Source organism: Petromyzon marinus, chromosome 24, assembly GCF_048934315.1.
Source record: "Petromyzon marinus isolate PM22_M1 ecotype Great Lakes invasive population chromosome 24, UKy_Petmar_22M1.pri1.0, whole genome shotgun sequence".
NCBI classification, from domain to species: domain Eukaryota; kingdom Metazoa; phylum Chordata; class Hyperoartia; order Petromyzontiformes; family Petromyzontidae; genus Petromyzon; species Petromyzon marinus.
This window is the reverse complement of record NC_133690.1, coordinates 18,841,596-18,864,432: the sequence shown is the minus strand read 5'-3', so window position 1 is coordinate 18,864,432 and position 22,837 is coordinate 18,841,596. Positions and strand designations below refer to the sequence as shown.

Genomic DNA, 22,837 nt, shown 5'->3' with positions numbered 1-22,837 from the left:
CACCCCCTGTGTGAAGACACCTCGTGTGTGAAGACACCACGTGCGTGAAGACACCCCCTGTGTGAAGACACCCCGTGCGTGAAGACACCACGTGCGTGAAGACACCCCGTGCGTGAAGACACCACGTGCGTGAAGACACCCCCTGTGTGAAGACACCGCGTGCGTGAAGACACCCCCTGCGTGAAGACACCACGTGTGTGAAGACACCCCCTGTGTGAAGACACCCCCTGTGTGAAGACACCACGTGCGTGAAGACACCCCGTGCGTGAAGACACCCCGTGCGTGAAGACACCCCCTGTGTGAAGACACCACGTGCGTGAAGACACCCCCTGTGTGAAGACACCGCGTGCGTGAAGACACCACGTGCGTGAAGACACCCCGTGCGTGAAGACACCCCCTGTGTGAAGACACCACGTGCGTGAAGACACCCCCTGTGTGAAGACACCGCGTGCGTGAAGACACCCCGTGCGTGAAGACACCCCCTGTGTGAAGACACCACGTGCGTGAAGACACCCCCTGTGTGAAGACACCGCGTGCGTGAAGACACCCCGTGCGTGAAGACACCCCGTGCGTGAAGACACCCCCTGTGTGAAGACACCCCCTGTGTGAAGACACCCCGTGCGTGAAGACACCACGTGCGTGAAGACACCCCCTGTGTGAAGACACCCCCTGTGTGAAGACACCCCCTGTGTGAAGACACCCCCTGTGTGAAGACACCCCCTGTGTGAAGACACCCCCTGTGTGAAGACACCCCCTGTGTGAAGACACCCCCTGTGTGAAGACACCCCCTGTGTGGCGGGCCTCACACTGATGATGTCTTCTCGGCGCAAGTGGCTCCCTCTGAACATGAGTGAAGAAGACGGCTCCGGAGCTCCACCAGCAGTGGCTTGAGCACTTCGAGGAGGCGATCATTTTGCAGCCTCTGTCCAACTTTAGCCACGACCTCTCTCTGGCCCTTGTGTACCCCTGATTAGCACGATTATTTACGTACGGTGCGAAAGAAGATCAACATACATTTCCCGAAACGTGAACTCACAATGTCCCTTTGGGACCGTCCATAAATGACGTCACGCACCTAGGGGGGGGGGGTCAGACATTTGTGACGATGTGTGACGAAGGGGGGGGGGGGTGAGAAATGTGACGTCACATCAAAATGCGCAACTTTAAATATAGACAACACGTTCTACTTAATTTAATAGACGTTTTAATAAATGTTTTCTCCTACAACATCAGAGTGCAGCGCCACATTAAATACGCACTACAATTACAATAGTTTAAAGCGATTTGAAGCATCTTTTATATTTTTTGGTGGGGGCGGCAGAGCTTTGTGACGTCATATTTGAGGGGGGGTCTGACTTTGTGACGCCTTGTGACGAGGGGGGGGGGTCAAAAATCGTCCAAAATCGCGTGACGTCATTTATGGACGTCCCCTTTGCAGTCCACACCCACGGTGATGTTCACGCGGCCTCGCCAGGTGGTTTGCAGGAATCCGCGCCCTTTTACCTCGTAACTGATCAACGTCCTGAGCCCACCGTGCCAAATCAGCGCACTCGTCACACGAAAACATTCCACTAAGATCGAGATTCACAAATACGGGGGTGGGATGGGGGCACCACCACAGTCTGCTCTGAGTTCACTCCCCTGGCTCATGAACCACGGCGATATAAAGTGGCAGCTGCTGCTGCTGCTCTCTACAGCAACATCAGCCACACAGCTCTCGGACCCCGTAATCGAATCTGAAAACGGTTTCCGACTTTCTGAACCGGTAACCGATTCCGAAAACAGTTACCGGTGTCTCGCTTTCGGCACCGTAACCGCTTCTGAAAGCGATTTCCGGTTCCCGGCTTTCTGAACCGATAACCAGTTCTAGAACCGGTTAACGGTTTGCTGGTTCCCGTTTAACAACCCGACCTGATTCCCAGACGTATTGAGAGTTTCCCCGTCACTGATTAAAATGTTGTTTATCCCCGAGACTGCACGCTCGGTTGTCATCACGTGATCCAGCCCTGTGGAGGCAGCAGCGAGGGTTGGCGGGACACGCACAGCGGCACAGGTGTTTCAAATGTCCCGTCATCGGAATGTGGAATTTCCACCACCACTGCCCATTGTGCAGCAGAGAGCGGGCACGACCTCGTGGTCTCGATAGCCAAGCAGGTCCGAGCCTGTTGTTAGGGGCCACGCGGAGGGCAGCAGAGGGCAGCTCTGGGCAGGGCAGCTCGACTCAACTCGTGCTGCACGCTCACCGGCCCGCGTGGTGAAGTAGCGCGGCTCGTCCACTAGGGGCGTGGGGTCGCCGCCCCACCCAGCGGCTGGAGATGATACATTATTTTTGTAATAAAAATACTTTTTCTCTAAATTGTTTCCTTGTGTTTACATTTTTTTAATATGATGAGTCTTTCAACATGAATTGCCTAATTAAGGTAACATTTTAAGTTTTTCATATTAGAAACCGCTGTCACGCCACAGTCTGATTTCCCTTCATTCGCTGCGATGAGCTTCCCATTGCAGCCCCGCCGTTTGAGACCCATCCAGGGAGGTAAAAAGGGCGCCGTGGCTGCGACGAGAGACGCCGTCACAACGCGAGGCTGCGCCGTGCAGATAGAGCAGCAGCTCACGGCCGACACACTCCAGGATGAAACAGCAGCGATGGCAGCGGGTGCAGCAAACGAAGAATTAGCAATGAACACTGTGGGAGTCACTTTGAAAGGATGACTATGCAAGAGAAGTTGAATGTCAAGCAACTGGGTCCTGGTCAACTAGAAATCGACATCAACCAGTCCTCAGGCGACGGGGGGGAAACAACCTGGACACCACCTTCTCTGAGACTTTGAAACTCCTTCGGATCCACATAACGATCCCGATGACCACTGCTGAAGCTGAAAGGTGTTTTTCAACTTTTAAAACAGTTAAAAAAACATTTTCTGAGAAATGACATGTCCCAGGACCGCCTTAACGCGCTTGCTATGCTTTCGATGGCAAATAAACCGATCACTGAAATTCCCGACTTCAACAGACGAGTGATTGAAAATTTTGCTTCTCAGAAAGACCGCCGTGCCAAATCATTGTACAAATCGGCCAATGGAGAGGAAGGGAGCCTGCTATCGTGAGTAGCCCATCCTGGGGGCGTTATGTGCAGTAAGTTATGTTCATTAGTTACTGGAAATTTAATGGGTTGATTGAAATATGGTTAAGCATGTAGCCTAACAGCCCTCGTGTTGCCTTAAAAACAGAAATGTGTTACATTGAACTTAATGGTAGCTTAAACCCAAAGCCAAATATGTAGGATGGCAGTCTACGTCTATCTTTCCATTCAACAATGTGTAGTCAGGGTAAAGTGATGTTGCAGTTGCCACAGATGAGACAAACAGTGACCACACAACCAAACAAGCTTCGTGAAAAGTGAAGCAGATCGGCCTGTGTACATTGCATTAATGTCGCCAGTGAATACAGATGACCAAAGCTTGTTGTGTTTAGGCGGGTGTACGATGGTGCCTGGTTGTTGTTGCACGGTAAGCGGTGTCTTGGTTGCCTTGGCTAATTTGTTGAGTCGTGTCGGCCGATCTTTCATTGTTCTTTCGGCTTTTGGCGGTGTGAAAGGGGCTGTGTAGTGTGGACTTGATGGCCATGGGGACACCATTTGAGTGCTCTGTTGTTTTGTATTGTTTATAAACGCCGCCCCTTGGTAGACGAGACAGCTACATCACTGTCACGGGAAGGGCAATGACATGACGAGGTTTTTCTTAACGAGAACACCATCTTTTCAGAGGTCACTCACAACAGCAGCCCCACCTTGTGCGGATGTCACGAGCCGCCACTGGTGGTGAAGTATGGTTAAGCAGCAGCCACGACCCGCAGAGGGGTTGGGAGGCCCTCATCCAGCAGTGGATTGGCAAGGGGGGGGGGGGCGACTGTCGTGGATGTTGCACAGGACGATGACGTCAGCATTGGATTCCGGTCCCGTGTCTCCCCCTCCTCACCTCATTTCATGTCCCCTCTTCTCATCTCACATTCTCCTCTCTTACCCGTTTTGATTCACTTCTCTCCGATCACCGCTTCTGCTCTGCCCTCCCCCCCCTCCTCCCCCTCTCCCCGTGGTGTCTTTTTTTACGATCAGAAGAAACAAGAAGATGCTCGGTGTAGTCGGCACTTTGCTCCGTTCATCATTTCGGTTTTTTTAATGCTTTGCTTTATGTAACCCCCCCCCCCTTTTAAATGAAAGACCCAAAATATATTTTCTTTTTTTTTCCTTTCCCCTTCCCTCTCTCTCTACCCCCCTCTCTGCCCCCCCTCTCTCCCTACCCCCCTCTCTGCCCCCCCTCTCTCTCTGCCCCCTCTCTTCCTACTCCATTTGGCCGTGACGCGAGCTTCGCTAATGAAGAAATCACGCCGAGTTGATGTTCGCGCGGAGAGAAGTCACTGGGGCTAGGGGGAAGGGGGATGACTTTAATTAATGAGAACTCTAATGCGGGCATTTGGCGACAGCCGCGCCCATCTGGCGGAGCGCGCGGGAGAGAGAGCGGAGAGAGTTGGGAGGGGAACGGGGAAGAGTGGGAGATTGTGGGGGAGAGGAAAGAGGTGAGGGAGAGAGTGGTTTAAGAGGAGTGAAAGTTTGGATAGTGGGGGGAGAGCGATGGGGGGTTGGGGGGGGTGTGAATGAGGTAAGGAGGAGAGCGTGGGAGAACGATGAGATGGTGGGGAGAGCTTGGAGAGAGGAGGGGAGAATGTGGGGAGAGCTGAGAGAGTCTGGAGAGAGTTTGGAGATAAAAGGGCACAGTGTGGGAGAGCAGGGAAAGTTGGGGAAAAGAGTGTGGGAGAAGGGTCCAGTGTGGAGAGAGCTCGCGAGGAAGTGTCGAGAGTAGCGTGGGGGGGAGTGGGCAGAGAGGAGAGCTCGCGGAAGATTGCGAGACGCAGTAAGGAGGGGGAGGGGGAACGTCGCGAGTCGGCGGAGTGGGGAGAGGGAGGGGAGGGAGAGGGAGGGAGAGGGAGGGGAGAGGGAAGGGAGAGGGAAGGGAGAGGGAGGGGAGAGGGAAGGGAGAGGGAGGGGAGAGGGACGGGAGAGGGAGGGGAGAGGGAGGGGAGAGGGAAGGGAGAGGGAAGGGAGAGGGAGGGGAGAGGGAGGGGAGAGGGAAGGGAGAGGGAGGGGAGAGGGGAGAGGGAAGGGAGAGGGACGGGAGAGGGAAGGGAGAGGGAGGGGAGAGGGAAGGGAGAGGGAGGGGAGAGGGAAGGGAGAGGGAGGGAAGAGGGAGGGAAGAGGGAGGGGAGAGGTAGAGGAGAGGGGAGAGGGAAGGGAGAGGGACGGGAGAGGGAAGGGAGAGGGAGGGGAGAGGGAAGGGAGAGGGAGGGGAGAGGGAAGGGAGAGGGAGGGAAGAGGGAGGGAAGAGGGAGGGGAGAGGTAGAGGAGAGGGAAGGGAGAGGGAGAGGGAGGGGAGAGGGAGTGTGATGGAGCGCAGGGAGTGAATGAAGTGACGTGAGTGTTGGCTCGGACAACTCTCACGGGGAGAGAGGTCAGAGCTCCGCCGGGAGAGGCGCGCGCGTGTGGAGAGATGCTGGGGAGGGGCGAGGTGGGGGTTGGGGGGGCTACAGGAGGGGGGAGGGGGGATAGAGGAAGTGGGGGTCACGGAGATGTGGGGGACACCCGCCGCCAGATGGGCGAGCTGACGGAGAGACTCTCCGTGGACAGCGACCTCGCCAAGACGAGAGCGAGGAGGGGGAGGAGGAGGAGGAGGAGACAGAACCAAGGTAGAGGACGATGACTGACGAGGGGGTGATGTGGCCCCCGGTGGCGGGACTGGATGAGCAGATGGAACTGGAGCTGAAGAAGACATTAACGGCAGATCGTGCAGCGCAAGGCTGGACGTGGCACTGGAGGTGTAGCGCCCAGGCTGGAGGAGCTCCTGTAGGGTCTCGGGCTCCTGGCCGGGTGCGGGCAGTGGAGGGAGGCTGCGGTGGGCGCGTGGCCGAGCGGCGAGCGGGTGTCGCGTCCCGTGCGGGTGACAGATGCCGGCTCCACGTGGCCGGGGCGGTGGGGGGCACGGTGGGGGGGGGGGGGGGCAGGCGACCGATTCAATCAGGGGCAGGGGCGACTTGCCAACCACATCCAACAACAACAACAGCAGCAGCAGCTACAGCTGATCCATAAACACAGCACAGGCTACTTGCGTCCCAACTCGTCCATAACGTCAAACACACACACACACGTACACAGCCAAAGACCCCGTGTAGCCTTCACAGACTGTTGGGGCGAGTGCTGTTAGCGAGCGCCTATGAAGCCTGGCATGGCCCATGAGAGGGTGGGTGGCCAGAACCACGCCCGACCGCCTTTGTCTCCCCAGTGGCGATGTTTACACACCAGGTACTCATTTGAGGCTGAGTCGACCTAGGGGATGCCCAGGACCTTTTCAGTTAACCGTCACTGGCGTTAACCTTGAGCGGGAATGGAACTCGGGTCACCGGGTTCGTAGCACAGCGAGCGCACTCACCGCTACACTACCGCTCTCCATTATCCCGCACGCAACACACACTCCCATATACACGCACACGCCCCCCACAACAACCGCCATTCGCCACTAAGTGCCGGTGACGTTACCACGGCTCTTGTGCCAGGCTAAGTGCACTTCAAGGCCACGTGAAGTGTCGAACGCCCGCAAGCAGGAGGTCACGGGACAGACCCAAGTGTCATGGGTTGACTGGCTGATGCACCACCTGTACCCCTACTGTGCCAACTTGCTGTGTTTTTCCCCATGGCGCTCCGCTCGTTGTTGTGAGCGTCGCTCTTCTACCCCCCGTTGATGCTGGAGGGCGACTGCCTCCAACTGCCCAGTAGCGGCGTCCTTCATGAGCCTCCTCCTCAGAGGCCGATCTTGACACCGCTGGTACCAGTCATCGGCAAGTCCACTCAGCTCCACTCAGCTCCACGTCCTCCTGTACCACATCACTCCATCTCTTCTCTAGCCCGTGCCGCGCCTGTTTACCCCCCCCCCCCTCCGGCCGAACAAAAGCTTGTGTTATTTTATTTCATCAATTTATTATTTTATTCTCATTCTACGTGACTTTACCGAAAGAACCAAAGAAGACGAACAAAAGCTGTTTAGGCATGCGGTGGCTGGGCATGCGGGCTACATGACCCAGCCAACGCAGCCTTGCCTGCCGGAGGTCACTGATGGGTCGTTGCCCAGATCTTTCACGGATTTGTGAACTCCTCACACCATGCAGCCTGGTTAAACCCAGGATGGATCGTAGGCAGACCAACCTAAATGTTTTTAACCCGCAAAGATGTTCCATTCGGGGGGTCCAGGTATCGCAAGAGAAGGGAGGGCAAGGCCGTGGCCGAGAAGACCCGAAGCTTCGTGTGGAGTGACAGACCAGGTAGCTTCCACACAGCGTTATGCAGCCGATGAAACAATAATGCCGCTCGACTGATTCGGAATGAGACCTCTGCTGTCAAACCGGAGCTGGTCATAAGCACACTGCCCAGGTATGGAACTCTCCACAATTACCCCATCATCAATGGGGTAGTTGTGGAGAGTGTTTGTAATGCAGTGAGTGTTTGTAATGTTTGTTGCGGTTGCACCCGACTTAAGAGCCGCATGGCTCACAGGGCTATAACTAATAAATGAAACTTGAAACTTGAGTCGGTGGAGTGTTTGAATGCACAATACATTTTGGTGGGGCTGATGGTAAGGCCCCACTTCTTGGTAGCACGCTGCAGGTTCAGCAGCAGCGCCGCCAACTCTTCTTCTGATTGAGCAGCAATCACCAGAGCATCGGCATACATAACGTGGTTGATCAATAGTGAGTCATCCCTTGAGCGCATCCGGGCATCGATCAGCCTCCCATTGTATCTATACAAGATGGAGATTCCTCCGGTACAGCCATAGAAAGCTTCACGAACTACGTGCTCAAAAACATGTTACATACTGTGGGGGCCAGAGGACATCCCTGTCGAACCCCAAGGTGGACAGGGAATGGCTCCAACTGCAGTGAGTGTGAGTGTTTGTAATGCAGTGAGTGTTTGCAATGCAGTGAGTGAGTATTTGTAATGCAGTGAGTGAGGTTGTAATGCAGTGCGTGAGTGTTTATAATGCAGTGAGTGAGTGTTTGTAATGCAGTGAGTGTTTGTAATGCAGTGAGTGAGTGTAAAGATCTGGGCAAGGTCCCATCTGTGAGCTCCTCCGGCAGGCAAGGCTGCGATGGCTGGGTCATGTAGCCCGCATGCCCAGCCACCGCATGCCGAAACAGCTTTTGTTTGGCCGGATTGAGGGGGCTAAGCGGGCGCGGCACGGGCTAGAGAAGAGATGGAGTGATGTGGTACAGGAGGACGTGGAGCTGAGTGGACTTGCCGATGACTGGTACCAGCGGTGTCAAGATCGGCCTCTGTGGAGGAGGCTCGTGAAGGATGCTACTGGGCAGTTGGAGGCAGTCGCCCTCCAACAACAACGGAGGGCGGAGGAGCGACGCTCACAACAGTGAGCGGAGCGCCGGGTGGCTAAAGCACAGCAGGTTGGCACAGTAGGGGGCACAGGTGGTGCATCAGCCAGTCATCTCAGTCAGTCGACCCGTGGCACCTGGGTCTGCCCCGTGACCTCCTGCCAGCGGGCGTTCGACACTTCACGTGGCCTCAGGGTGCACATAGCCTGGCACAAGCGTCGTGGTGACGTCACCGCCACTTAGTGGCGAATGGCGGTTGTTGTAATGTAGTGAGTGAGTGTAATGCAGTGAGTGTAATGCAGTGAGTGTTTGTAATGCAGTGAGTGTTTGTAATGCAGTGTTTGTAATGCAGTGAGTGTTTGTAATGCAGTGAGTGTTTGTAATGCAGTGAGTGTAATGCAGTGAGTGTTTGTAATGCAGTGAGTGTTTGTAATGCAGTGAGTGAGTGTAATGCAGTGAGTGTTTGTAATGCAGTGAGTGAGTGTAATGCAGTGAGTGAGTGTAATGTAGTGAGTGTTTGTAATGCAGTGAGTGTTCGTAATGCAGTGTTTGTAATGCAGTGAGTGTTTGTAATGCAGTGAGTGTTTGTAATGCAGTGAGTGTTTGTAATGCAGTGAGTGAGTGTAATGCAGTGAGTGAGTGTAATGTAGTGAGTGTAATGTAGTGAATGAGTGTAATGCAGTGAGTCAGTGTAATGCAGTGAGTGTTTGTAATGCAGTGAGTGTTCGTAATGCAGTGTTTGTAATGCAGTGAGTGTTTGTAATGCAGTGAGTGTTTGTAATGCAGTGAGTGTTTGTAATGCAGTGAGTGAGTGTAATGCAGTGAGTGTTTGTAATGCAGTGAGTGTTTGTAATGCAGTGAGTGAGTGTAATGCAGTGAGTGTTTGTAATGCAGTGAGTGTAATGCAGTGAGTGAGTGTAATGCAGTGAGTGAGTGTTTGTAATGCAGTGAGTGTATGTAATGCAGTGAGTGTTTGTAATGCAGTGAGTGAGTGTAATGCAGTGAGTGTTTGTAATGCAGTGAGTGAGTGTAATGCAGTGAGTGTTTGTAATGCAGTGAGTGAGTGTAATGCAGTGAGTGTTTGTAATGCAGTGAGTGTTTGTAATGCAGTGAGTGTAATGCAGTGAGTGTTTGTAATGCAGTGAGTGTAATGCAGTGAGTGAGTGTAATGCAGTGAGTGTAATGTAGTGAGTGTTTGTAATGCAGTGAGTGTAATGTAGTGAGTGAGTGTAATCCAGTGAGTGTTTGTAATGCAGTGAGTGTGATGCAGTGAGTGAGTGTAATGCAGTGAGTGTTTGTAATGCAGTGAGTGAGTGTAATGTAGTGAGTGTTTGTAATGCAGTGAGTGAGTGTTTGTAATGCAGTGAGTGTTTGTAATGCAGTGATTGTTTGTAATGCAGTGAGTGTTTGTAATGCAGTGAGTGTTTGTAATGCAGTGAGTGTTTGTAATGCGGTGAGTGTAATGCAGTGAGTGTTTGTAATGCAGTGAGTGTTTGTAATGCAGTGAGTGAGTGTAATGCAGTGAGTGTTTGTAATGCAGTGAGTGAGTGTAATGTAGTGAGTGTTTGTTATGCAGTTAGTGAGTGAGTGTAATGCATTGAGTGAGTGTAATGTAGTGAGTGTTTGTAATGCAGTGAGTGTAATGTAGTGAGTGAGTGTAATGCAGTGAGTCAGTGTAATGCAGTGAGTGTTTGTAATGCAGTGAGTGTTCGTAATGCAGTGTTTGTAATGCAGTGAGTGAGTGTAATGCAGTGAGTGTAATGCAGTGAGTGTAATGCGGTGAGTGAGTGTAATGCAGTGAGTGTAATGCAGTGAGTGTAATGCAGTGAGTGAGTGTAATGCAGTGAGTGCAATGCAGTGAGTGTAATGCAGTGAGTGAGTGTAATGCAGTGAGTGTAATGCGGTGAGTGTAATGCAGTGAGTGTAATGCAGTGAGTGTAATGCGGTGAGCGAGTGTAATGCAGTGAGTGTAATGCAGTGAGTGCAATGCAGTGAGTGTAATGCAGTGAGTGAGTGTAATGCAGTGAGTGTAATGCAGTGAGTGTTTGTGATGCAGTGTGTAATGCAGTGAGTGTAATGTAGTGAGTGAGTGTGATGCAGTGAGTGAGTGTTTGTAATGCAGTGAGTGTAATGCAGTGAGTGTAATGCAGTGAGTGTAATACAGTGAGTGTAATGCAGTGAGTGTAATGCAGTGAGTGTTTGTAATGCAGTGAGTGAGTGTAATGCAGTGAGTGTAATGCAGTGAGTGTAATGTAGTGAGTGAGTGTGATGCAGTGAGTGAGTGTTTGTAATGCAGTGAGTGTAATGCAGTGAGTGTAATGCAGTGAGTGTAATACAGTGAGTGTAATGCAGTGAGTGTAATGCAGTGAGTGTTTGTAATGCAGTGAGTGAGTGTAATGCAGTGAGTGTAATGCAGTGAGTGTTTGTAATGAAGGGGCAGTCGTCGACAGATGTGACATCTTCGCGACTGCCAAGTCGTATTAAACGGCACACCAGGGTGCTGGTGCTGTGGTGACACCGGCGCTCACAGTAAGAAGGGTCCTGGGTTCGATTCCCCACTGGGGCGCCAGAAGATTTTGTGTTCTCTCCCCTGTGCTGCAGTGTGAGTGTGTAGTTTGTGTGTTCTCCCCCATGTGCTGCAGTGTGTGAGTGTAGTGTGTGTGTTCTTTCCCCTGTGCTGCAGTGTGTGAGTGTAGTTTGTGTGTTCTCCCCCATGTGCTGCAGTGTGAGTGTGTAGTTTGTGTGTTCTCTCCCCTGTGCTGCAGTGTGTGAGTGTAGTTTGTGTGTTCTCTCCCCTGTGCTGCAGTGTGAGTGTGTAGTTTGTGTGTTCTCTCCCCTGTGCTGTAGTGTGAGTGTAGTTTGTGTGTTCTCTCCCCTGTGCTGCAGTGTGAGTGTGTAGTTTGTGTGTTCTCTCCCCTGTGCTGTAGTGTGAGTGTAGTTTGTGTGTTCTCTCCCCTGTGCTGCAGTGTGTGAGTGTAGTTTGTGTGTTCTCTCCCATGTGCTGCAGTGTGAGTGTAGTTTGTGTGTTCTCTCCCCTGTGCTGCAGTGTGTGAGTGTAGTTTGTGTGTTCTCCCCCTGTGCTGCAGTGTGTGAGTGTAGTTTGTGTGTTCTCCCCCTGTGCTGCAGTGTGTGAGTGTAGTTTGTGTTCTCTCCCCTGTGCTGCAGTGTGTGAGTGTAGTTTGTGTGTTCTCTCCCCTGTGCTGCAGTGTGTGTGAGTGTAGTTTGTGTGTTCTCTCCCCTGTGCTGCAGTGTTTGAGTTTGTAGAGTGTGTTCTCTCCCCTGTGCTGCAGTGTGTGAGTGTAGTTTGTGTGTTCTCTCCCCTGTGCTGCAGTGTGTGAGTGTGTAGAGTTTGTGTTCTCCCCCTGTGCTGCAGTGTGTGAGTGTAGTTTGTGTGTTCTCTCCCTGTGCTGCAGTGTGAGTGTGTAGTTTGTGTGTTCTCTCCCCTGTGCTGTAGTGTGAGTGTAGTTTGTGTGTTCTCTCCCCTGTGCTGCAGTGTGAGTGTGTAGTTTGTGTGTTCTCTCCGCTGTGCTGTAGTGTGTGTGAGTGTAGTTTGTGTGTTCTCTCCCCTGTGCTGCAGTGTTTGAGTTTGTAGAGTGTGTTCTCTCCCCTGTGCTGCAGTGTGTGAGTGTAGTTTGTGTGTTCTCTCCCCTGTGCTGCAGTGTGTGTAGTTTGTGTTCTCTCCCCTGTGCTGCAGTGTGTGAGTGTGTATAGTTTGTGTGTTCTCCCCCATGTCCTGCAGTGTGTGAGTGTAGTTTGTGTGTTCTCCCCCTGTGCTGCAGTGTGTGAGTGTAGTTTGTGTGTTCTCTCCCCTGTGCTGCAGTGTGAGTGTGTAGTTTGTGTGTTCTCTCCCTGTGCTGCAGTGTGTGTAGTTTGTGTGTTCTCTCCCCTGTGCTGCAGTGTGTGAGTTTAGTTTGTGTGTTCTCTCCCCTGTGCTGCAGTGTGTGAGTGTAGTTTGTGTTCTCTCCCCTGTGCTGCAGTGTGTGAGTGTAGTTTGTGTGTTCTCTCCCTGTGCTGCAGTGTGTGAGTGTAGTTTGTGTGTTCTCCCCCATGTGCTGTAGTGTGTGAGTGTGTAGTTTGTGTGTTCTCCCCCATGTGCTGCAGTGTGTGAGTGTAGTTTGTGTGTTCTCTCCCTGTGCTGCAGTGTGAGTGTAGTTTGTGTGTTCTCCCCCTGTGCTGCAGTGTGTGATTGTAGTTTGTGTGTTCTCCCCCATGTCCTGCAGTGTGTGAGTGTAGTTTGTGTGTTCTCTCCTCTGTGCTGCAGTGTGTGAGTGTGTAGAGTTTGTGTGTTCTCCCCCCTGTGCTGCGGTGTGTGAGTGAGAGTGTGAGAGTGCGTGGAGTGAGAGTGTGAGAGAGTGCGTGGTGTGAGAGTGTTCTCCCCGTTCTACAGTCTTTGACTGAGAGTGTGCAGAGTTGGTCAGTTCTCCCCCTGTGCTGCAGCATGTGAGCGAGATGTCCAGTAGCGTCCTTCACGAGTCTCCTCCACAGATGCCTTCTTGACACCACTAATACCACTCCAGATCCTCCTGTGCCATATCAGTCCATCTCCTCTCCAGCCTGTGCCGGTCAAACTCTCTCTCACACCGGCCCACACTCACACGCCGTGCTCTGCTGATGAACTCTGCAGCTCTCGGCTTAACCTCCAGTCGACGCGAGTTCGGAGTGCTGATCCAGGCTCTCAGACTGCCGCAGGATTCTCAACGTTTCTTTACAATAATTAATCACCACCAACAACAACCGCCATCAACAACTCAACGCGTATGATCTCGCAGCCGATATCATGGTTCGATGTTGATGTTCGCGTTGGGCCACGTAAAGATCTGGCGAAAATGTTGTTGAGAAAGCCTTCCACCACCCGACAAGGCCATACCAATTCCACTGTCACACCCGTGGCACAAGCGCCGGTTGTGATCATTTCGGCTCGGCTCACCGGGTGAGCTGTGGGTGAGCTTATCCTTGTCGGGTGGTGGAGGGCTTACACAACAACAATTTGGCCAGTTCATTGTGGCCTAAATCACAAATCAATAACAAATGACGACGATAGGCGACAGTAAACAACAACAACGCACGGCCTTAAAAAAAAACCCACGGGGACGGCAGCAGCAGTAGCACACGGCGACCCGAGACAGTGATCACGTGACCACCCACATCCGTCTTTGTCTCCCCGGGCCCTAAACAAGGGGCTTCGCTCACGTGGCCTCTTCAAGATGCCAACCCCTCGCAATCTTTGCATCGAGGTGCCTCCGGTTAGCACGGTTGGCGCCTTTACCTTTATTATCTGCACCTGCAGATTAGAGGTGTTCACCTGAGAGACTGCAGGTGTTCACCTGAGAGACTGCAGGTGTTCACCTGAGAGACTGCAGGTGTTCACCTGAGAGATTGCAGGTGTACACCTCAAACATTACAGGTGCACCCCAGTCCAGTAGGAGGAGTGTTTCACAGCGAGAGTATCAGTGTTCACGTCACCTGGCCGTACAGGTATCCCTCTCACCTGAGAGTGACAGGTGTGGTGCATCACCTCGTCAGTTCAATCCCGGCGGCCGCCCTGGTTATACTATTACTACTATAGTGAGCCAAGAATGTGTTTGTGTAACGCGCGTGACGTCACTCCACACGCAGCACCCCCCCCCCCATTAATAATAATTAGCGGGTGACGTCACTCCATATGGGTGGGGGGGGGGGGCGCCTCCTCCCCCCTCCTCAGCGTCAACTGGCAACCCTCACTACAAAGGCAGAACCCTCACGTCACGTGATCTCCGTGACGCTGTTGTTGAGACATCGAAGTAAAAAGGACGTCGTGATGAACAAGGGATTATAACCTTTAAATGAAATAAGTTTGTGTCACCGTGCCCTTACTAATTGCACACGAATTAGTGCAATAAATATCACGTCGCGATCTGCTTTTCGCTTGCAAGTTTCAGATTTACTGCAATAGGACGGGTGTAACCGTGTACAGTAACTGTTATAATGTTACCGTGGTACAGTAACTGTTATAATGTTACCGTGGTACAGTAACTGTTATAATGTTACCGTGGTACAGTAACTGTTATGTTACCGTGGTACAGTAACTGTTATAATGTTACCGTGGTACACGTATTAGGCGCCATCTGCTTTGCTCACAGCGGACGTTAAAGGTCCCGTGACGTCATTTTCGTCACTGTCCAATAAAAAATGGCCCCACAAATGCCTCTCTTGGGAAACGTCATCACAACGTCGCCCGCTACTACGAAACGCGTGCGGACGGTACCCGTCTGTGAAGCATACAGCCTTGCACTGGGGGAATGGCGCAAACTCCAAATGTACCCACGGTTGGTTGAGTGGGTAGGTGGGTGAGCGAGTGTGTGGGTGAGTGGGTGAGTGGGCCAATGGGTGGGTGGGTGAGCGAGTGGGTGGGTAAGTGGGCCAGTGGGTGGGTGAGTGGGTCACTGGGTGGGTGAGTGGGTGGGTAAGTAGGCCAATGGGTGGGTGAGTGGTCCACCAATGGGTGGGTGAGTGGGCCAGTGGGTGAGTGGGCCAGTGGGTGAGTGAGTAGGCGAGTGGGCCAATGGGTGGATGAGTGGGCGAGTGGGTGGGTGAGTGGGCCAGTGGGTGGATGAGTGGGCGAGTGGGTGGGTGAGTGGGCGAGTGGGTGGGTGAGTGGGCCAGTGGGTGGATGAGTGGGCCAGTGGGTGGATGAGTGGGCGAGTGGGTGGGTGAGTGGGCGAGTGGGTGGGTGAGTGGGCGAGTGGGTGGGTGAGTGGACCGCCAGTGGGTGGGTGAGTGAGCGAGTGGGTGCGTGAGCGAGTGGGTGGGTGGGCGAGTAGGTGGATGAGTAGGCGAGCGAGCATGTGAGCGGACGATCCTGCGTGTTGGCGAGCGGACGAGCGACACAATACCCATCTGTGAAACACGGCGTCTCCGTCCGTCCGTGTGACAGCGCCGAGCGCTGTCGGAACGGCGTGCGAGCACCCACCGGCTTGGGGCTCCCCAACTGATTTGATTGTCCAGCGATCGCACGTGCGTGTCCCCCCCTTCCACGCGCATCTTCCCGTGGCCCCTTAACCCCCGCGGTCTCGGCAGCGAGTAAGGGAGGGGGGGGGGGAGGTCTCAGAACTCGTCGTGGCGTTTGAGCTCCTCGCCGAAGTTGGTCGCCTGGCTGCCGATGAAGAGGTCGAACTTGTTGAGGATCTCCTCGACGCTCAGCTTGCCGTCCTGCTCACCTCGTCACCACCACCGCCACAATTATCACTATCATCATCACCAGAACTAGGCACACATCATCATCATCACCAGAACTAGGCACACATCATCATCACCACCAGAACTAGGCACACATCATCATCATCACCACCAGAACTAGGCACACATCATCATCATCACCAGAACTAGACACATCATCACCACCAGAACTAGGCACACATCATCATCATCATCACCAGAACTAGACACATCATCACCACCAGAACTAGGCACACATCATCATCATCATCACCAGAACTAGACACACATCATCATCACCACCAGAACTAGGCACACATCATCATCATCATCACCACCAGAACTAGGCACACATCATCATCATCACCAGAACTAGATACACATCATCATCACCACCAGAACTAGGCACACATCATCATCATCACCACCAGAACTAGGCACACATCATCATCATCACCACCAGAACTAGGCACACATCATCATCACCACCAGAACTAGACACACATCATCATCATCACCACCAGAACTAGACACACATCATCATCATCACCAGAACTAGACACATCATCATCACCACCAGAACTAGACACACATCATCATCACCACCAGAACTAGGCACACATCATCATCATCACCACCACCAGAACTAGGCACACATCATCATCATCACCACCAGAACTAGACACACATCATAATTATCATTGCCATCATCACCATCTGAGACGTCATCGTCGTCATCACCATAGTCACAGGTGACACAGGTGTGTGTTACAGGTATGTGTTACAGGTGTGCGCGTTTTTACACCTGCTCATCTGTAGCAGGTGAGATGCAGAGTGTGAGAGAAAGCGCAGGACGGCGAGTGGTGGTGCAGCGGTTAGCGCGCTACGCTACCAACCCGGTGACCCGAGTTCGATTCCCGCTTAAGGCCAACACCAGTGATGATTATCGAAACATCGCCATCCACCCCCTCGTGTGCCGTGCCGACCTTAGTGAGGTGCTGCTCACTAACCACACTTGCTCCCAAAAGTCTGTTGATGCTACACTCTGTCTTTGTTACACACTATCTCTGTCTTTGTTACACACTATCTTTGTCTTTGTTACACACTATCTCTGTCTTTGCTACACACTATCTCTGTCTTTGTTACACACTATCTCTGTCTTTGTTACACACTATCTCTGTCTTTGTTACACACTATCTCTGTCTTTGTGACACACTATCTTTGTCTTTGTTACACACTATCTTTGTCTTTGTTACACACTATCTCTGTCTTTGTTACACACTATCTCTGTCTTTGTTACACACTATCTTTGGCTTTGTTACACACTATCTTTGTCTTTGTCACATACTATCTCTGTCTTTGCCACACACTATCTCTGTCTTTGTTACACACTATCTCTGTCTTTGTTACACACTATCTCCGTCTTTGTTACACACTATCTCTGTCTTTGTTACACACTATCTCTGTCTTCGTTACACACTATCTCTGTCTTTGTTACACACTATCTTTGTCTTTGTCACACACTATCTTTGTCTTTGTCACACACTATCTTTGTCTTTGTTACACACTATCTCTGTCTTTGTCACACACTATCTCTGTCTTTGTTGCACACTATCTCTGTCTTTGTTACACACTATCTTTGTCTTTGTTACACACTATCTTTGTCTTTGTTACACACTTTGTCTTTGTTACACACTATATTTGTCTTTGTTACACACTATCTCTGTCTTTGTTACACACAATCTTTGTCTTTGTTACACACTATCTCTGTCTTTGTTACACACTATCTTTGTCTTTGTCACACACTATCTCTGTCTTTGTTACACACTATCTCTGTCTTTGTTACACACTATCTTTGTCTTTGCTACACACTATCTCTGTCTTTGTCACACACTATCTCTGTCTTTGTTACACACTATCTTTGTCTTTGTTACACACTATCTCTGTCTTTGTTACACACTATCTCTGTCTTTGCTACACACTATCTCTGTCTTTGTTACACACTATCTCTGTCTTTGTTACACACTATCTCTGTCTTTGTTACACACTATCTCTGTCTTTGTTACACACTATCTCTGTCTTTGTTACACGCTATCTCCGTCTTTGTTACACACTATCTCCGTCTGACCGCGTCGCTCACTCTCTCCGTCGCTCTCTGCTCACCGCGTCGGCGTCGCTCTCGTGAACCAGGTGCTGGGCCTCGATGTCGGCATGGTCGTAGTCACTGGGCAGCACCCAGGCTCGCGTCTCGGCGCGCCCCATCCTGCCATCGCCGTCCGTGTCGCGCACCGCCAGGAACTGCGCCCGCTCCGTCCGTACCCACTCGGGCTCCTCCTGCAGCCCGGCCGCGTCGTCGCCCGTGCTCGGCTCTCGCGAGAACATGTCCCCTGCGGTGGATGCCACGGTGGTGGACGTCAGATGATGATGGTGATTTTGAGATTCCACGACAACAGCAAGCGGAGTTGTTCATCACAAGAACGATGAGACCAGTGAGAAGATTGCTGTTGTTGACGACGGTGATTGCGAAGGCGATCAGATTTCGACGTGGTGGCGATGCGTTTAACGACGTCTTACCAATGTACTCCTCAATGTCGATCGTCCCATCCCCGTCCTTGTCGAGGTCCTCAATCGTCTCCTGCGATGACATGGGGGAAGAGGGGACATCCATGGTTGGGGAGCGAGCAGGAGGAGGAACAAAGACAAAGACTCCCCGTGTAGCCTTTAACAGACTGTTGGGGTAAGTGCTGTAAGCGACCACTGACCAAGGCCAGCCTGGCACACGAGGGGGGGGGGGGGGTGGGTGGCCAGCACCACGCCCGGCCGCCTTTGTCTCCCAGTAGCGATGTTCACACACCGCACCAGGTACTCATTTGAGGCAAAGTAGACCTAGGGGAGGCCCAGGACCGGTTCAAATCATCGTCTCTGGTGTTGGCTGTGAGCCGGGACTCAAACTCGGGTCGCCGGGTTCGTAGCGCAGCGTAGCGCTAACCGCTCCTCAACCGGACTGTGGCACATGACCGCTGGCACAAACATACACTGGCAAATACAAAGGCAACGATCCCCCATATAGTCTTAACAGAATGTTGGGGAGAGTGCTGTTATCGTGCACTACCCATGCACTGGCACACACGGGCTGGCACACACGCACTGGCACATACCCCCCACACAAACGGACTGGCACACACCCCCCGCGCACATGCACCGGCACACACGCACTGGCACACACGCACTGGCACATACCCCCCACACACACGCACTGGCACACACGCACTGGCACATACCCCCCACACACACGCACTGGCACACACGCACTGGCACATACCCCTGGCACACACGCACTGGCGCATACCCACCACACACACCCACTGGCACACACGCACTGGCACACACATGCGCGCACCGTGATGACGAGCTCGGCCATGTGCTCGTGCTCGTCGGGGTGCAGGAAGGCCGAGAACTCCTCCCGAGTCATCCGCCCGTCCGTGTCGGCGTCCGCGTGGGAGAAGCGGCGCCGGTCGCGCGCCAACATTCGCCGGTACCCACCGCCCTCCTCACCGTCGCCACCATCGCCACCGTCCTCCTCTGGGGGCGCGCACCACATCACCTCGTCGCCCCCGACATCGCTACCAACACCAACATGGACTGCGTACGGAGCACGCGGACGGCCGGCGTACCGAAGTAGAAGCCGTAGGTGGTGTTGCGGTACTCGTCCCAGGAGACGTGGTCGTCGCGGTCCGCGTCGTACTCGCGCCAGTGGCGTGCCACCTCCTCGGCCGCGTAGCGCCGCTGCGTGAACTTGATCCACGCACGCAGCTCGGAGTGCGACACCAGCCCGTCCTCGTCCGCGTCCATCCGCTCCACGAGCGCCCTGCACCGCCGCCGTCACCACGCAGAGAATCGACACCACCGCCGTCACCACCGCCATGGGGAGGCCCATCGCGACGCCGGATGCGGCGGGCAGCTTGAGGCGGAGGAGACGCGAGGGTGACGATGATCGGGAGGAGGAGCGAGGAGGTAAAGGAACGAGGAAGGACGATGACGATAGCGGTGCTGCCGATGAGGACGACGAAGGACGAGGCGGCCGCTCACTCACGCGAGCCGCCGCTTGCTCTGCTCGGGGCCGAGGCTCTCGAAGGCTCGCGCCTCCTCGGGGTCCAGGATGGGGGGGGGCACCTCCTCGGGGCGCCGCTGCTCCCCCTCGGCGTCGAGACGCGGGGGGGCCACGCGGTCGCGCAGCGGGGACACCCGCGGCACCGCCGGCTTACAGCTCCCGGGGCCCGGCCAGGAGGCCGCGAGGAGCAGCAGCAGCAGGAGGGGCCGGAGGGGTCGGGTGGAGGTGGAGAGGCCCACTGGGCCACCACGCGTGCTGAGCGATGATGGCCACGAGGAGGCGCGTGGAGGGGAGAGATTCATGGCGATGCGGCGATGACCTGGTTACACAGACAAAGACAAAGGTCCCCCGTGTGGCCTTTAACAGTTTGCTGGGGCAAGTGCCACCTGTGAAGGCCGGCACGGCACGGCACACGACGGGGTGGCAGGCTGGCACCAGGCCTGCCCGGTCGCCCCCTGATGTCTCTCCCCAGCGCTGATGTCCAGACACCGTATCGCCAGGTACTCGTTTAAGGCTGAGTCGACATAGGGGGGGCCCAACACAGGTTTGGATAATCGTTGCTTGTATTGATGGTTGTGAGCGGGAATCGAACTCGGCTTGCCGGGTTCATAGTGTAGTGAACTAACCGCACCTCGGATTTGCACGGTTGGCTGAATACAGTGCAAAAGCAGTTCAACAGACATACATCCCCACTACACTCCAGCACACACAGCAAACTAACACACACAGCGAACTAAAACATCCAGGAAAGTAACACACAGTAAACTAACACACACAGCACACTAACACACAGCACACTAACACACACAGCACACTAACACTCACAGCACACTAACACAGCACACTAACACACAGCGAACTAACACACACAGCACACTAACACACACACAGCAAACTAACACACACAGCACACTAACACACACAGCACACTAACACACACAGCACACTAACACACACAGCACACTAACACACACAGCACACTAACACACTGCAAACTAACACACAGCGCACTAACACACATAGCGCACTAACACACACAGTGCACTAACACACACAGCACACTAACACACACAGCACACTAACACACACAGCGCACTAACACACACAGCGCACTAACAAACACAGCACACTAACACACAGTACACTAACACAGCACACTAACACACAGCACACTAACACACAGTACACTAACACACACAGCACACTAACAAACACAGCGCACTAACACACAGCACACTAACACACAGCACATTAACACACACAGCACACTAACCCACACAGCACACTAACACAGCACACTAACACACACAGCACACTCACACAGCACACTAACACACACAGCGCACTAACACACACAGCACACTAACACAGCACACTAACACAGCACACTAACACACAGCACACTAACACACACAGCACACTAACACACACAGCACACTAACACACACAGCACACTAACACACACAGCGCACTAACACACAGCACACTAACACACACAGCGCACTAACACACAGCACACTAACACACACAGCGCACTAACACACAGCACACTAACACACAGCACACTAACACACAGCGCACTAACACACACAGCACACTAACACACACAGCGCACTAACACACAGCACACTAACACACAGCGCACTAACACACACAGCGCACTAACACACAGCGCACTAACACACAGCACACTAACACACAGCGCACTAACACACAGCACACTAACACAGCACACTAACACAGAACACTAACACACACAGCGCACTAACACACAGCGCACTAACACACACAGCACACTAACACACACAGCACACTAACACACACAGCGCACTAACACACAGCACACTAACACACACAGCACACTAACACACACAGCACACTAACAGACAGCACACTAACACAGCACACTAACACACAGCACACTAACACACAGTACACTAACACACACAGTACACTAACACACACAGCACACTAACACACATCACACTACACACACAGCATACTAACACACACAGCATACTAACACACACAGCACACTAACACACAGCACACTAACACACAGCACACTAACACACAGCACACTAACACGGCACACTAACACACACAGCACACTAACACACACAGCACACTAACACATAGCGCACTAACACAGCGCACTAACACACACAGCGCACTAACACAGCGCACTAACACAGCACACTAACACGGCACACTAACACACACAGCACACTAACACACACAGCACACTAACACACAGCGCACTAACACAGCGCACTAACACACACAGCGCACTAACACAGCGCACTAACACAGCACACTAACACACAGCACACTAACACACAGCACACTAACACACACAGCGCACTAACACACAGCACACTAACACACACAGCGCACTAACACACAGCGCACTAACACACACAGCGCACTAACACACAGCGCACTAACACACACAGCGCACTAACACACAGCACACTAACACACACAGCGCACTAACACACAGCACACTAACACACACAGCGCCTCACTGTCGCGTTGTGCCACTGGCGAACAGCGCGGTGGGGCTCAGCGTGGGTACCGGGCCAAGTGGTCCAGCCTCGCTCAGGGTCCAGCCTCGCTCAGGGTCCAGCCTCGCTCGCTTTTCCCGGGGGGGGGGTCGTTGTCTCTCCCGCTAGCTCCCCCTTTGTCGCGAGAACGGAGGAGGAGGAAGCGATGGACGAGGAGGTGGACGAGGTGGGGGTACCGTGTGCCCGGCGGAGCTGGGAGGACCCGAACCCCCCCCTCTACCCCTCCCCCTTCATCCCCCGCCCCCCTCGCTCACCACTGGCCACGCACCGCCACGTATAGGTCCGCTCGACCAAAAGTCCGGGCACGTGACGGCCGGTGACGTCACCGAAGCCCCCCCTCCCTGCGCTGTGGAATGCGGCCCCTCCCCTCCACGTGGCCTGACCCTCTCCAAAGACAAAGATCCCCCGTGTAGCCCTGACAGCGTGTTGGGGCAAGTGCTGTTAGCGCGTAGCAAGCTCGCGATGAAGGCCGGCACGGCACACGAAGGGGAGGGTGGCCAGCACCACGCCCGGCCGCCTTTGTCTCCCAATGTGGCGA

The 22,837-nt window shown here is 53.4% G+C and overlaps 1 protein-coding gene across 3 annotated transcripts; it reads right to left on the bottom strand.

The window, feature by feature from the left end:
• Positions 1–13,113: 13,113 nt before the first annotated feature.
• On the bottom strand, positions 13,114–22,637 carry LOC116945658 (calumenin-A-like). Of its 3 annotated transcripts, none has more exons than XM_032960185.2 (7): positions 22,554–22,637; positions 19,715–20,051; positions 19,296–19,489; positions 19,022–19,203; positions 18,196–18,256; positions 17,785–18,008; positions 13,114–15,615 (listed from the first exon to the last, which is right to left on the bottom strand). In XM_032960185.2, exons 2-7 carry the CDS (start codon positions 20,032–20,034, stop codon positions 15,511–15,513), a joined length of 1,086 nt encoding a protein of 361 aa, XP_032816076.1. In that variant the 5' UTR covers positions 20,035–20,051; positions 22,554–22,637; the 3' UTR covers positions 13,114–15,510. The 3 variants fall into 3 exon arrangements, with proteins under 3 accessions (XP_032816076.1, XP_032816075.1, XP_032816074.1); XM_032960184.2 differs by lacking the exon at positions 22,554–22,637 and adding an exon at positions 22,261–22,522; XM_032960183.2 differs by lacking the exon at positions 22,554–22,637 and adding an exon at positions 22,311–22,522.
• Positions 22,638–22,837: the final 200 nt, after the last annotated feature.

Excerpts from the sequence above, each read along its gene's own strand:
- LOC116945658 (XM_032960185.2), bottom strand. The coding sequence starts at position 20,034 with ATGAATCTCTCCCCTCCACGCGCCTCCTCGTGGCCATCATCGCTCAGC. Across the intron at positions 18,257-19,021 it reads TGGCCGAGCTCGTCATCACG|GAGACGATTGAGGACCTCGA; the intron begins GTGCGCGCATGT and ends ATGTCATCGCAG. Across the intron at positions 18,009-18,195 it reads CGACATTGAGGAGTACATTG|GGGACATGTTCTCGCGAGAG; the intron begins GTAAGACGTCGT and ends CATCCACCGCAG.